This window comes from Podarcis raffonei, chromosome 1 (assembly GCF_027172205.1).
Source record: "Podarcis raffonei isolate rPodRaf1 chromosome 1, rPodRaf1.pri, whole genome shotgun sequence".
Taxonomy (NCBI): Eukaryota; Metazoa; Chordata; class Lepidosauria; order Squamata; family Lacertidae; genus Podarcis; species Podarcis raffonei.
In genome coordinates this window covers 63960180-63974082 of record NC_070602.1, presented here as the reverse complement: position 1 = coordinate 63974082, position 13903 = coordinate 63960180, and the positions used below count along the sequence as shown (strand labels likewise).

Genomic DNA, 13903 nt, shown 5'->3' with positions numbered 1-13903 from the left:
GTTTGAAAAAGTCATTCCTTCAGTCTGTCCTGAATCTTCCCACTTTCAGCTTAATTGGATTTCTCTTTGTTCTAGTTTCACCAGAAATGGAAAAAAATCTCTCTGTCCACTTTCTCCACACCTCTATCATGTCATGCCTCACTCGTCTTTTCTCTAAACAAAAGAGCTCCTAATGTTTTGATTTTCACACATAGGGGAGTTGCTTGATCATTTTGCTTGCCCTTTTCCCCTAACTTTTCCAGCTCCACAGTCCCCTTTTTGAGGCGGAGGAAACCAGAATTCTATGCGGTCTTCCAAGTGTGGTCTCGCCACAGCCATAAATGCAACACAGTTATTAACAGATGGCACAGAAGGCTTTTTTGCTGAAACTGATTAAGGATTTCCCTTATGTCACTTCTGTTGCGAAGGAGATCTCATTGGGAGTAAATCATAGCTAGGAACTCCATTTCTGGAGCAGTTTTAAATATTTTAAAATAATTGGACAGAAACTGTATCTTCACTCAAAGAAAAAGAATCAAGGGAGAACAAATGTCTGAAGTTAATTGTTGCAGGACTGTCAAAGCCACTAGAGGGGGAGTTTATTTCACTGACTTACTAGGTAAATTTTTAAAGACAAGTGATTATACAAATAGAGAATCTTTGAACAAAATTCTTTGTCCCTGACATTGTTGGTTAATATTTGTTGCCTTTAGCAAAAAGAATTTTACCCATAAGAAGTTCACAGTTAGTTCCATGTGGATAATTGGAAGGGGGGGGGAAGCTTTCTTTACATCATTCCTCACAAACAGCACTTACCGAAAAGGTCTACAATCTACTCTCATAACTGTGTTCATTGTGCAGAAACTTCATCCTGTAAACTAGGATACTTTACGTATAGTAAGCCATATATAAACTGACTAAATAAAATAATAAATAAAAATGATGACTAGCTGCAAAATAACTTGAGCAAGCCAGTCCCTCTTCATTGGAAAATATGTCTAACTTTATTTTTCTATAAGCTGAATAATATATTATTTTCATAAATTAAATATGGGACTAAGGGACAATTCAGCTATTAGAATTTTGCATGGATTATTTGCAATATCCTGTTCATGGAAAAATGTGTGCTATGGTAACACACAAGAAAGATGACTGATTCACACAGCCATATTTCTTTTTTAAAAAGTGGTGAGTTGGTGAAACCATACATGGGGCCAATCTTTTGACTGCTCTGATATGTGTTGATATCTACAGCTTGCTAACCTTGGAAACTTTCAGGTGAAACATGGTCTTAACACATGTGAGATGTCTATTGAGGTATTTATATCACCACTATACAGTGGTGCCTCGCAAGACGAACGCCTCGCAAAACGAAAAACTCGCAAGACGAAAGAGTTTTCCGTTTTGGAGGTGCTTCGCAAAACGAATTTCCCTATGGGCTTGCTTCGCAAGAAGAAAGCCCATAGGGAAATCTCCGCCGGCCTTCAGAAGAGGTCCTGGACCTCTTCTGAAGGCCGGCGGGGGGCAAAAGTCTTTGCTCCCCCCCCGCCTGCCTTCCCGGGATAGCGGAGAAGCGCAGCGCGTTTCTCCGCTATCCCGACGGCTTTTGAAGGCAGGCGGGGGGGAGCAAAGACTTTGGCCCACCGCCGGCCTTCAGAAGAGGTCCTGGATGTCTTCTGAAGGCCGGCGGGGTGCAAAAGTCTTTGCTCCCCCCGCCTGCCTTCCCGGGACAGCGGAGACTTCTCCGCTGTCCCGGGGCCATCTGAAAATGCTGGGGGGCGGCAGCAAATGCTGTGCTGCCGCCCGCCAGCATTTTAAAAGCCCCCGGACAGCGGAGACTTCTCCGCTGTCCCGGGGCCATCTGAAAATGCTGGGGGGCGGCAGCGAACGCTGCGCTGCCGCCCGCCAGCATTTTAAAAGCCCCCAGGACAGCGGAGACTTCTCCGCTGTCCCGGGGCCATCTGAAAATGCTGGCGGGCGGCAGCGAACGCTGCGCTGCCGCCCGCCAGCATTTTAAAAGCCCCCGGACAGCGGAGACTTCTCCGCTGCCCTGGGGCGATCTGAAACTGCTGGCGGGCGGCAGCAAAAGCTTCGCTGCCGCCCGCCAGCATTTTAAAAGCCCCCGGGACAGCGGAGAAGTCTCCGCTGTCCTGGGGGCTTTTAAAATGCTGGCAGTCGGGAGGAAAGCCCTCCTGTCCCCGGAGCTTGCGGGGTGGGAGGTGGGGAGAAGGGCTTTTCTTCCCACCGCCAGCCTTCAGAACAGCCTTCTGAAGGCTGGCGGTGGGAAGAAAAGCCCTTGTCCCCCCCCCCCAGCCTTCAGAAGAGGTCGGGGGACAGACTGTCCCCGGACCTGGTCTGAAGGCGGTTTCCATAGGAACGCATTGATTGATTTTCAATGCATTCCTATGGGAAACCGTGCTTTGCAAGACGAAAAACTCGCAAGAAGAAAAAACTTGCGGAACGAATTAATTTCGTCTTGCGAGGCACCACTGTATCAGATTTGTGCCATCACCCATCCCTAACAGATCTGTCCAATTCAGAGAGTATTTTGGAGTTCAAAACATTTTCATGGCTCTGTTGTTGTGTTGATCCCCTAAATTAAATTATTCACACAGTGTATTTTCCCATTCACACAGGGACTAAAATCACTCCTGCGTCTTGAAATGTAACCTAGTCACTAAATAGGTCAGTCCTGTCAAGTAAATTTAGTACTTGCTCTTACCAATGCATCTTTTAAAAATATTATCTAAAATAGATTCTATGGATCATAGGGCTGCTTGATAAGAATTGAATACCACTCAGTTATCTAAATACCTGATTATGTCAAATGTCTTCTAGCCTCCCCAATTTTTAATAAAGTTAGTAATTTCCGGTCATTGTACCTTATTGATTTGAATCAATTATTTCATTCCACACACCCCTTTAATATCAGCAGGACTCCTTTTTACTATTAAGCTGAAGTGCCACCAAACATCTCTGATCCTGGCAGCTTTCTCTGAGAAATGTAATTTCTGCTGCTATGGAAACATTAAGGTGATGCAAATGAAAATCAGGAGTGACAGACCAATGACCATACTATGTACAGAGTGTCCTCTGGAGAATTTGCCAGTCTGCACATCTCATAGGAAGGTTTTTCCTTAAACAGTTTTTTAAAATCCGTAATTAAAATGTTGACTTAATAGAGAGTTTTCTTGCACGTTGTTTTAAAAACAAAACAAAAACAATTGACTCTGACTGTTTTCCTTCTTTCCTTCCTTTCTTCTCCTTTGTCTACATCACTGCTATCATTGTCTTGTTAGAAATTGATTGTGTTGAAGTAGTAGAGTCTCACCTCACTTCTGGTTTTAAAATTCCAACTAAAAATTGTGGATCTATTTTGTTCCTTCAGCATCATTGAAAAATAACTTTGCCTTGGTTAACAACTTTGTCAATTGTGGGCCAAACAACTGATGACGTTAATAACATGGTTGGCCTCTGAGTGCAATGCAGGGGCCCTATACAAAATGGAACCGTGGCATGGAGTTAGGGAGACTGCAACCCTGGGTTCCTCATGTGGTCTCAATCACAATCAGGGGTCCCGTGGCTGCTATTTGCATGAGAGTTCCCCACCCCATGCAAATAGCTGTTGTGGAGAACCCAATCTTGATTGGGACTGGAAGGCAAAAGGTTAAAGCTCTCCAAGCATTCACATCACACACTGGCTATTTATGAAAGAAAAATGCTGTTCTCAAGGGGTAATCACATTATTTACATCATGTGTAAAAGGTATATACACATTTACTGATTAAACAGACAAAAAGGAAACAGGTGCATGCAACTATAGCCAATTGAGCCCCATATTCCTGGTCTGGAGAGCCTTGTTCTTCCATCACCTTCACCATGCTGAGGTCACATGTACCAAGTTGGTATCAGATCTGCTGGCCTCCTTCACATTCCTGTGTCTCTGTACTAGTCCCTACACCCCTGCATGGTAGAAAGTAGGCCTCATCCATTGCCACTTCCATTGCATTCAGCGTGCTGGAGCATGTAAGAATGTGAGAGGGGACCCAACACCCTCTCTCCTCCTGCTGCTTCTTTCTTTCCATTCTCTGCAACCCCAGAGACTATGCCACTCCTCCCTTTTTCACGTCTCTGAGTCTATATTACAAGGTACAGCAAGCTGCAGACAGTAAGAGATTAATGAAGAGCATCAGCAAGCGGAATCAAGAAATGTTCTTGATTATTTTAATGGCAGAGGGAGGGTGATTGCAGGCCCTGTAGCTGCACTGAAGAGGAGGCTATTTATTTTGGGTAATCTCTGGATAGGCTGTTGATGGGGGAATAATAATAATAATAATAATAATAATAATAATAATAATAATAATAATAATATATTAATACCCTGCCCATCTGGCTGGGTTTATTCTGGGGGAATAAATGGATATGTGTGAGAGTGAGAGAGAATCAAAGACAAAATGAAAAAAAATAGGAAGGTGGCTTGGGGTTAGCTCTGGGATTGTCCACTTTTGATTTTGGCTTCAAGCACTGGTAGTATGTGTCCCAAACTACTTTTCCTCAATGGAACATGGCTCTCAATTTTAAAAAAAGCCTCAACTTTAAAAAGGTTGCCCCTGTCCCTTGAGTTACTGGAGATCCGTCATATGAAGCTGGTTAGCTTGGTGGATCAGAAGCTGCTGTACTTTGTCTCTCTGTATGTGGAAGCGCTGTATTAAGTCATGCTGTGAATGCATTCAAGCATTCAAAACATGCAGGGCAGAAGAAGTGCAAGTAAGGCTAAGCACACTGGAGAATTTAATGTCTTATGTTCCCTTGAAAAAGCTCAGTGTGCAAAAATGACCCTGGGAGGAAATATTTTAAATAAAAAATTACTGCAGAATATGTAGCAGAATAGTTTTAGACAGTATGACTGAAGTCTTGGCAACATCATGATTCCTGTGAATTTCTTTTTTAAAAAAAACTGCAGCAATATTAATAGTGACTTTTAAAAATATATACAGGTCAACGCAAATGGCAGTCTTCTGGCTCTTACATGCAGAACTGATCAGCATTCCAGCGACTAGGTAAGTAGTCACTGACGTTAAAAAAAAATCTAGTTATTTTAGCCAGTGCCAACTCAGACTCATGAGGCATTCCATCCCTTTCAATAAATGTCGCTAAATCACAAGTAAATGTTCTTAGAATGTTTTAACTTGCTATTCAATTGATATTACTTGTATTATCCTATAGGTTTGGACCTCTGTATTTCCTAAACAGCACCAGTTTTAAAATCATTCCTTATTTTGCCATTTCTGTAGTCACTTCCAATGCAGCCAGTTTGAATTGCATTGGTAGGAAGTGATGTTGCTGCTCCCCAGTTAAGAATGCAGTGGCGTAGCGTGGGGGGTGCCAGGGGTGCCGGCCGCACCGGGCGCAACATCTGGGGGGGGCGCGAGTCCAGAGGGCCCAGCCGCGTCGTGCCCTCGGCCCGCCCCTATTGTCAGAGCGGCCGGCCAGCCTCCGCCTGCTCCTACCTTGCCCCACCGAGGACTGCGGCAGCGCCCGCCCCCGTGGCCACCTACCCCCGCCTCGCCCATTGGCTCGCCTCCCTCGGCCCCGCCTCTCTCCGATGGCCGCGGGGGTGTCCTGCTCGGCGCCGGCACCTTTTTTCAGGAGGTAGGGAGGCTGGACGGGGAGGTGGGGTCGGAAGCGGGCAGAGAAGGAGGGGAGCTCGTAGCCAAAAGGGCTGCGCCGGCCAGCAAAGGGCCGGGGAAAGTTTGGAGAGGAGAAACGCACCGTCATGATTTCCTGGTGGAAGCGGCAGGATTAGGGATGGCGAAGCGTAATTACGCACGAATTTCGCTGGGTGAGAGCTTCGGGGATCGATCGGCGGAAATGGGAATCAAATGGAATATGAGAGAGAGAGAGGGACCATCATTCATAGGCATAGATTTGTAGGGTTAGGGGGCGCAAATCCACGGGTTAGGGGGCGCAAATTACTTGCCTTGCCCCGGGTTAGGGGGCGCAAATTACTTGCCTTGCCCCAGGTGCTGACAACCCACGCTACGCCGCTGTAAGAATGTATCTTCCTTTAGAGAAGTGACCATTCCTAACCCCACACATTTTCCAGGAGAGCTGCATTGGGGTGGGGTCGGGACAAACATTTAACATATCTTGGCACAGTCTGGCATAGAGTCAAGCATGTTTAAAACCATGGTCTATAATGCACTTAATTCTGCTCGTTTGTGACCAGTGGTGTGTGTGTGTGTTATTACACAAGGGTTCAATCTTTCACAGAATGCATGGAACTTGCATTGCAGCAATGCTACTAGGAATACCACCCACCACCATTTTTTAAAAAATATGGGCAAAAAAATATGGGGGGACGACGCTATAAATAATTCAGAAATTAAATTAAAAGGGGAAAAAACCCTATAAAAATCGCATAGAAAAGTTGTTTGCTCTCTGGTGCCATCTGGCGTTGCATGTTTATAACGCATTCAAAGCATTGCTTTTTGATTAACGTAGCTGAGTCCTTGGTTTAGCTCTGCAAGCCTTTGCTGCTAATGTATTTTAGTGTTGCTAAAATGTATTAGGTTGGTATCCAGATTAGTTAACAAATGTTAATGGTTTCAGATACATCATGTATTTTTCTGTCCCCTCAGTGACCTTTGGAGAGTGACAGCCAGAGACTATTCCATGCCAGGCAGATCACAGCTTATGCAGATGTTTCTGTTTAATGAATGCCAGGGGCTGCAGTAGATGAACAATAGCTCCTTTCCTCTTAGTCTTTATTCAGGATCACATTTTACAGTCGACTCTGGAATCTGTCCAATGATGATAAATTCCAGAGACTAGAAGCCTACATTCCCAGTCTGGTCAGGATAGCATGGTTGCCCCCCCTACACAGGTGCCCTCTGTTCAGTTCTGCACCCAGATGGACCCACCACAGAACTACTTTCTCCCTCCACTATCCTCATCTTCTGCCCATGCATTCTATTTTTATCAAGAATTCAGCAACCAACCCTACTTGAGTGTAGTAAAGTGGGTGGTAATCTATGTATTCGCACTGAGTTCTCTGACCACCAGTCCAAAAAATATACCATAGTAGTTGAACAATCTCCACCTATTTCTGACTCACAATTTTACGTACGTCTGTAAATGCACTGAGCTTTCGCTAACTGGTAATATCTCCCTTAGTTAAGCAGTGAAACCAATAACATTCTCATCCATAAAGTCCTAGCTTCACTCCTGCTTTTACAGCACTGCCTCAAAAGAACTGTAAGCACCTCATATAACCATTCAGTGGAATGTGTGCTGGGGAGTTGTGGGTTGGGGAAGTTCAGCTTGCAAGCTGTTCCAGGCCATATACTTGGAACGTAACCTGACCACAATTAAGTGTCGCTCCAATTTTACAGTTTGCGTGTAAAAAGAGCTATCCACTTTTATCCTTTTGTAAAGTTTTATTTCTTGTAGCTACGGACAATGTTCAATGTCAAAAAGGAGGAACCTGAAATATTAAAGGTGGACAGTGAGTTCCAGAATTAAGCTTTTTGCTGGTTAGCAAATTGCTTTGAGAAATACGGATGTAGGAACCCCACAAGAAATAGCTATATTTTCTTTTAATGTTGTTGACCATAGACTCTCTTACATCTATGGATTTTCCCAGAATAAAGGCGGAATCTCTCCCAAGCAGTCTATCTCAACTGTGTTTTACATCCCTTTTGCTCTGCTGGAACAGCCAACAGCATTTAACATGACACCTGTTTTTTTTTAAGGGAACATCATAACACTTCCTGGTATTTTGCACCAAATCATTAAAGATCACTAAACTTTTTCTTTGCTGTTCCTGTCTCTTTTTAATGTCTGCCTTTTCTTGCTAACAGTAAAGACCAATATTAATGGAAAACCCATTAAAAAAACTATTATCCAATGAAGAAAAAGTGAATGCACTCAAGTGTAAAAGGAAGACTTATCGATCAATTTCCAGCTAAACCTGGCTTGCCTGACACTTTGCAACAGTGGAATGTGTTTTTATTGCATGGCCAGGTAGTTCAGATTTCCGGTCATTTTTAGTAAAGACCCTTTTTATAACGTGGATAAAATTTTATCACAGAGCTATAAAAAGAAAATTAGGCTTCATAACTCACATAGGACCTTGAAGAAACTGCTTCTATAAATTTTTTAAACATTATCAAACTTAATGCACCTGTTCTGACAAATTAGTGTTTATCTTCCCCCTCCTGTAATTAACTAACGGATTTCCTTTTTTCCCTTCTCCTTTTTCCCATAAAAGAAGAAATTCTTTGGCTATCGGTGAATATTACCAGAGAACTGAAACCTTATCTGCAGATTTTAATTAATCGAAGATATAAGTTGAATAGATTTTTGTGGTCGTTTCAACAACATGCCCACACTGGTTTATGTAAAATGTACAATGACAATATTTCATTGAGTTGACTTTCCTCTGACCTCTGCACAATATACTGGTTTTGGGAAATCAGTTAGTATGTGCAGCAGTTTTGAATGTACTGGAAATGCTGAGCAAAAAGGAGACGTATATCTTTTTCCACATGAAATCACCAGAATTTGATGTTGTGTTCTCAGTGGTTTCCAAGCTACATGTATTAGTGTCACCTCTCAAAATAAATCAGCAATTTGAAGGTTATGGCTATTTAAAATAACTTTTAGTGCCTCTTAAGTACTTATGTAATTATAAGTTATCATTTAAATTACAAACTATTGTTATGTATTTTGGAGATCTATATTTCTGTCTGAATCTTTTGAAACAATTTATAATATTCCAATTACAGTTTGTCATAAAAAACCTATAAAAGATTAAAGTTATTTTTAGAGCTATCTCTGGATTCAGTGTCCTTCATAATAAAAAGTTTTGACCGAAACTACATGCATTCAATGATCCATATGATTATAGGGAACAAAAAGGACCCCATTAAATGCAATAGACAGCAGCAATCTGTGCAAGCAAAGGATTTGGCTCTGCCTTTGAAATAAATGGAGGAATTCATTTTAGGCAGCTGTGCAACTGAATTTCTGTTCCTGGAATAGAAAAAAAGCAGCCCAATACAATCTTACAAAAATATGTGTTTGTTAGAACACATACTTTGAATACAGAAGGTCCCATGTTCGGACTTCCGGAGGCGGCGCGAAACAGCAATGGCGGTCCTCTTCAGTTGTTGAAGAGGGGCTCCGCGGAAAAGGGTCGTGCGCTGCGGCACAGCGACGACCCGTTTAGGAAAACCACGGGTAGAGTGAGCCCGTGGCCGTGGGATTCGGCGGGCACCAGGAGCGACCGCGGATACGCAGAAGGGACCCCGTAAGGGGCTCCGGAACGTGGAGGGGGTAGCGGTGCTGTGAATCCATCGCTCTTTCCGCGGAAGCGAAGCCGCGCGGCTGCTGCTGATGAGCGCTGACCTTTCTTCTTTGAACATTTGATTGGAAACAACAAACTCGTGAGTAAGAAATTTGAGGCTTTATTTGGACATCAAATTGGTGAATTTCGGCTGAAAGCGGGAGACGCTAAAAAGGAAGTCAGTCTTCCGTCCCTGTTTAAAGTACTGAGCAAAGTTTTTTTAAAGCGGAAGCGTTGAAAGGAGTTTAAAAGAAGTTGGAACTTACCCTGCAAGTTTGGATTTGATTGTGAGACTGTGCTATACCTCTCTATATTTTGTGGATTATAAAGTTATAAGCCCCAGCTCACGGGCTGCCTGGATACAAAGTAACATCAGATTGTGGCAACTGTGTATAGAGACATAAAGTTACATTGGGCTACTTTGCAGTTACAAAAAAGGAACTGTTGTTCACACCTTCGCAAAGAACCTTTATCATCTGCAGTTTAAAGTGAATTTAGAGGGTTTCCCCCCCTTATTTTGGATTTTACCATATTTGGGAATTAAATGGTGGAAACTTTTGGGGAGCTCCCCCTGCTGGATTGTGGAAATATAAACCTCTGAGAACTGCTGGTTGTTTTGGAAATCTTTTTGCCTGGATGATTGCTTTTCCCATGGGATTTACAATTTGACCTTGAAACCTAGACAGTTGTGGAATGAGTGTGGCAGGAAAAACAAGGGCTGCCAAGAAAGCAAAACAAACTGAACTATTGCAATCAACTTTGCCTGTGCAGCCACGTAGATCATCTGTTCCAATTGTGACAGGTCTGCAAGAAGGACAATTTAAACAGCCAGTTTTGGAGGATATGGCTGCAGGAGGATTAGACCCTATTTCTAAAGAAATATTGGATCAACTGGCAGCATTAAATAAGAAAGCTGATGAACAAGCGGCTAAATTTGACCAGGTTACAGCAACGATTAATAAGTTGACAGACCAAGTTGCTCAAAACACACAGGCGATAGGAAATTTTGAAAAGACTATATCAGAGAACCGAAAATTAGCTGAGGACGCAAACACGAAAGCAGACCAAAACAAAAAAAGGATTGAGGAATTAAGAGGGGAAGTAAGACCACTGAGTAGACAGGTCACTGAACAACAGGCCTATCTGTCTATGGCGGAGCTGAAAAACCGGGAAAGTAATCTTAGGATTAGAAATATTCCAGAACTAGAAAAGGAAGATTTGGCTGGCTTTTTGACTGCAGAAATATCCAAGTTCTGGGGTTTGGCAGAAGAGAAAGACTTCAAAATCGTCACCGCTTTTAGATTGGGAAGAGTGGCCAAGAAAGATAAACCAAGGGATTGCTTGATCATATTGAGATACAAGCAAGAAAAAGACAACATACTTGGCCTACATTTTAAAAATCCATTGGTGATACAGGGAAAGACAGCAGAAATCTTCAGAGACATACCAAAACAATTGTTGGACTTAAGAACTACATACAAGGATCTGGCAAGATTATTAAGAAACAACACAATCCCTTACAGGTGGGAATTCCCCCAAGGATTATCTTTTAATTTGAAAGGGAAGAAGGTGAGAATCAGAACAGCAGAAGAGCAAGAAAAATTCCTAAACGATCACGGGGAGGACCTTCGAAAAGGGACAGCAGGTACCTGGCCACCCCCCACGCCTGGTACAAAAGATCCACCTCCAGACATAGACGAGAAGGGAGACAACCCCATCGGCTAACAAGCTGATCCAGGATGTCTCTGCAGCTTTTTAGTTGGAATATTCATGGGGCAAATTCCCCTGAAAAAAGGAAAAGGATTTTTCACATTTTGAGGAAAGAACAACTAGACGTCATTTGTCTCCAGGAAACCCATGTGACTAGGCTCCACAGAAGAGTGCTAATAAACAAGCGACTAGGCCAAGAATTTATTTCATCAGCTAAAGAAAAGAAAAGGGGAGTCGTGATATATGCAAAGGAGAGCCTAGCACCAAAATTTGTGTTCAAAGATGAACAAGGAAGAATTTTGGCGATCGAAATACAATCACAAGGAGAAAAATTTTTGATAATTGGAATTTATGCACCAAATGAGGGGAAATCTGAATTTTATGGGAAGCTGCATGAGACAATGCTGGACCATATGGACTATAATAACATCATTCTGATGGGAGATATGAATGGGGTTGTCTCCACACACATGGATAAGTCACAAAATCAAAATGTGACTAAAGATGGCAGATTACCAAAGACTTTTTTTGAACTCACAGACAATATGGACTTGATTGATATCTGGAGGACAAAGAACCCCCTAGGTAGAGAGGGAACATTCTTTTCTGAGGCCCACCTATCCTGGACAAGAATCGACCAAATCTGGATATCTAGAGGACTGGCACCCAAGACCAAAAAAGTAGAGATCTGCCCTAAAACTTGCTCCGACCATAACCCCTTGAAAATGGACTTGAGACTTACACCAGCTGGATCCTTCAGATGGAGAATGAATGATGCATTGTTTAGAGACCAGGAGATAGTGAAGAAGGCCCAAAAGACGATGAAAGACTACTTTGAACTAAATTTGAACACTTCGGTGGAAAAAAAAACAATCTGGGACGCAAGCAAAGCTGTTATGAGAGGGTTTCTGATACAGCAGAATTCTATTAAGAAAAAACTCTGGAACGGTAAAAAGGACAAGATCTTGGAAAGGATAAAAGACGGAGAGAAAAAGTTGAGACTAAATCCAAAATCAAAAGAAGTTTTGAGAGAAATAAAATTCCATCAAGCACAATATGCAAAACTGATAAATCAAGAAGTTGAATGGAAAATCAAACAGATGAAACAAAGATCATTTGAATCGGCAAATAAATGTGGGAAGCTGCTATCATGGCAGCTGAAAAAGAGACAAAAACTGAACTTTGTTACCAATCTAGAGGTTGAAGGAGAATGTATTCAGAAACCAGAGGAAATTAGAAAGTGTTTCCAGAGATATTTTAAAAAATTGTTTTCCCAAGGACCCCAAGTGGAGACTGAAATAAATAAATTTTTAAAAAGCTATGGCCTACAAAAACTAACACAAGACAAACAAACTGACCTGAATTATAAAATAACCCAACAGGAAATCGAAAATGCCATTCAGAACATGCAACTAGGCAAATCCCCGGGCCCAGATGGACTTACCTCCAAATACTATAAGATATTGAAGGAATACCTGACTCAGCCATTGATGGAGGTATGTAATCAAATTATGGAAGGGAAGGGGGCACCAGAATCGTGGAAAGAGGCATTCATCACTTTGATACCAAAATTGGAATCTGAAAAGACTCAACTTAAGAACTACCGTCCCATCTCACTCCTAAACGTGGATTACAAGATTTTTGCTGACATTTTGGCAAATAGATTGAAAAAAGTCTTAAATGGAGTTATTCATAAAGACCAAGCAGGCTTTCTCCCTGGCAGGCATTTGTCAGATAATACTAGGAACATTGTTGACGTTCTGGAACTTCTACAGACAAATTTGAATACAAAAGCAGTTTTGATATTTATAGACGCGGAGAAGGCCTTTGACAATATATCTTGGAAATTTATGAAGAAGAATTTGGAAGGGATGGGAGTGGGAAGGGCGTTCCAAAATGGCATAGATGCAATATATTCAGAACAAAAGGCTAAATTGATAGTAAACAATGTGGTGACAGAAGAGTTTAAAATTGAAAAAGGAACACGACAGGGGTGCCCCCTATCACCCTTGCTATTTATTTCTGTCCTTGAGGTTTTGCTAAATTTGATCAGGAAGGATCAGCAGGTGGAAGGAATACAGGTCGGAGGAAAACAATATAAACTGAAGGCCTTTGCAGATGACTTGGTTTTGACATTACAGGAGCCGGTGTCCAGCACAAAAAGAGTATTGGAATTAATTTCTGAGTTTGGTCGGGTGGCGGGATTCAAGTTAAACAAACAAAAAACTAAGGTTTTGGCAAAAAACTTGACACCTTTAGAAATAGATGGGTTTCAGAAGGAAACAGAACTAAACGTTGTTAATAAAGTGAAATACCTGGGGGTCAACTTGACTGGGAAAAATTTGAATCTGTTTAAAGATAATTATGAAAAATGTTGGTCTGAAATTAAAAAGGATCTAGAAATCTGGTCAAGATTGAAACTTTCCTTGTTGGGAAGAATTGTAGCAGTAAAGATGAATGTATTGCCAAAAATGCTGTTTCTGTTCCAGACCCTACAGATCGTGGACAGAGTGGAATGTTTTGGAAAGTGGCAGAGGGACATTATGAAGTTTGTCTGGCAGGGCAAAAAGCCCCGAATAAAATTTAAAATATTAACAGATGCAAAGGAAAGAGGGGGTTTTGCCCTGCCGGACTTAAGGTTGTATTATGAAGCTGCATCCCTCTGCTGGCTGAAAGATTGGTTTTTGCTAGAAAACACTGATGTCCTAGATCTGGAAGGGTTCAACAATGCTTTTGGGTGGCATGCATATTTGTGGTACGACAAGGTAAAGTCTCATAAGTTGTTTAAAAACCATATTGTAAGGAAATCTCTGTTTTCTGTCTGGACTAAATACAAGGACTTATTTGAAAACAAGACTCCGAGGT

At 42.1% G+C, this 13903-nt stretch overlaps 1 protein-coding gene across 3 annotated transcripts in view; it reads left to right on the top strand.

The window, feature by feature from the left end:
• DCDC1 (doublecortin domain containing 1) overlaps window positions 1-8794 on the top strand; it is a 262066-nt gene extending 253272 nt beyond the window's left edge. The window contains exons 39-40 of one of the 3 annotated variants that reach the window (XM_053389861.1): window positions 4977-5039; window positions 6621-8794. In XM_053389861.1, the coding sequence (XP_053245836.1) occupies window positions 4977-5039 (63 nt within the window). In that variant the 3' untranslated portion in view covers window positions 6621-8794. The remainder of the gene's footprint in view (window positions 1-4976; window positions 5040-6620) is intronic. The other 2 variants (XM_053389869.1, XM_053389854.1) reach the window with 2 other exon arrangements.
• Window positions 8795-13903: the final 5109 nt, after the last annotated feature.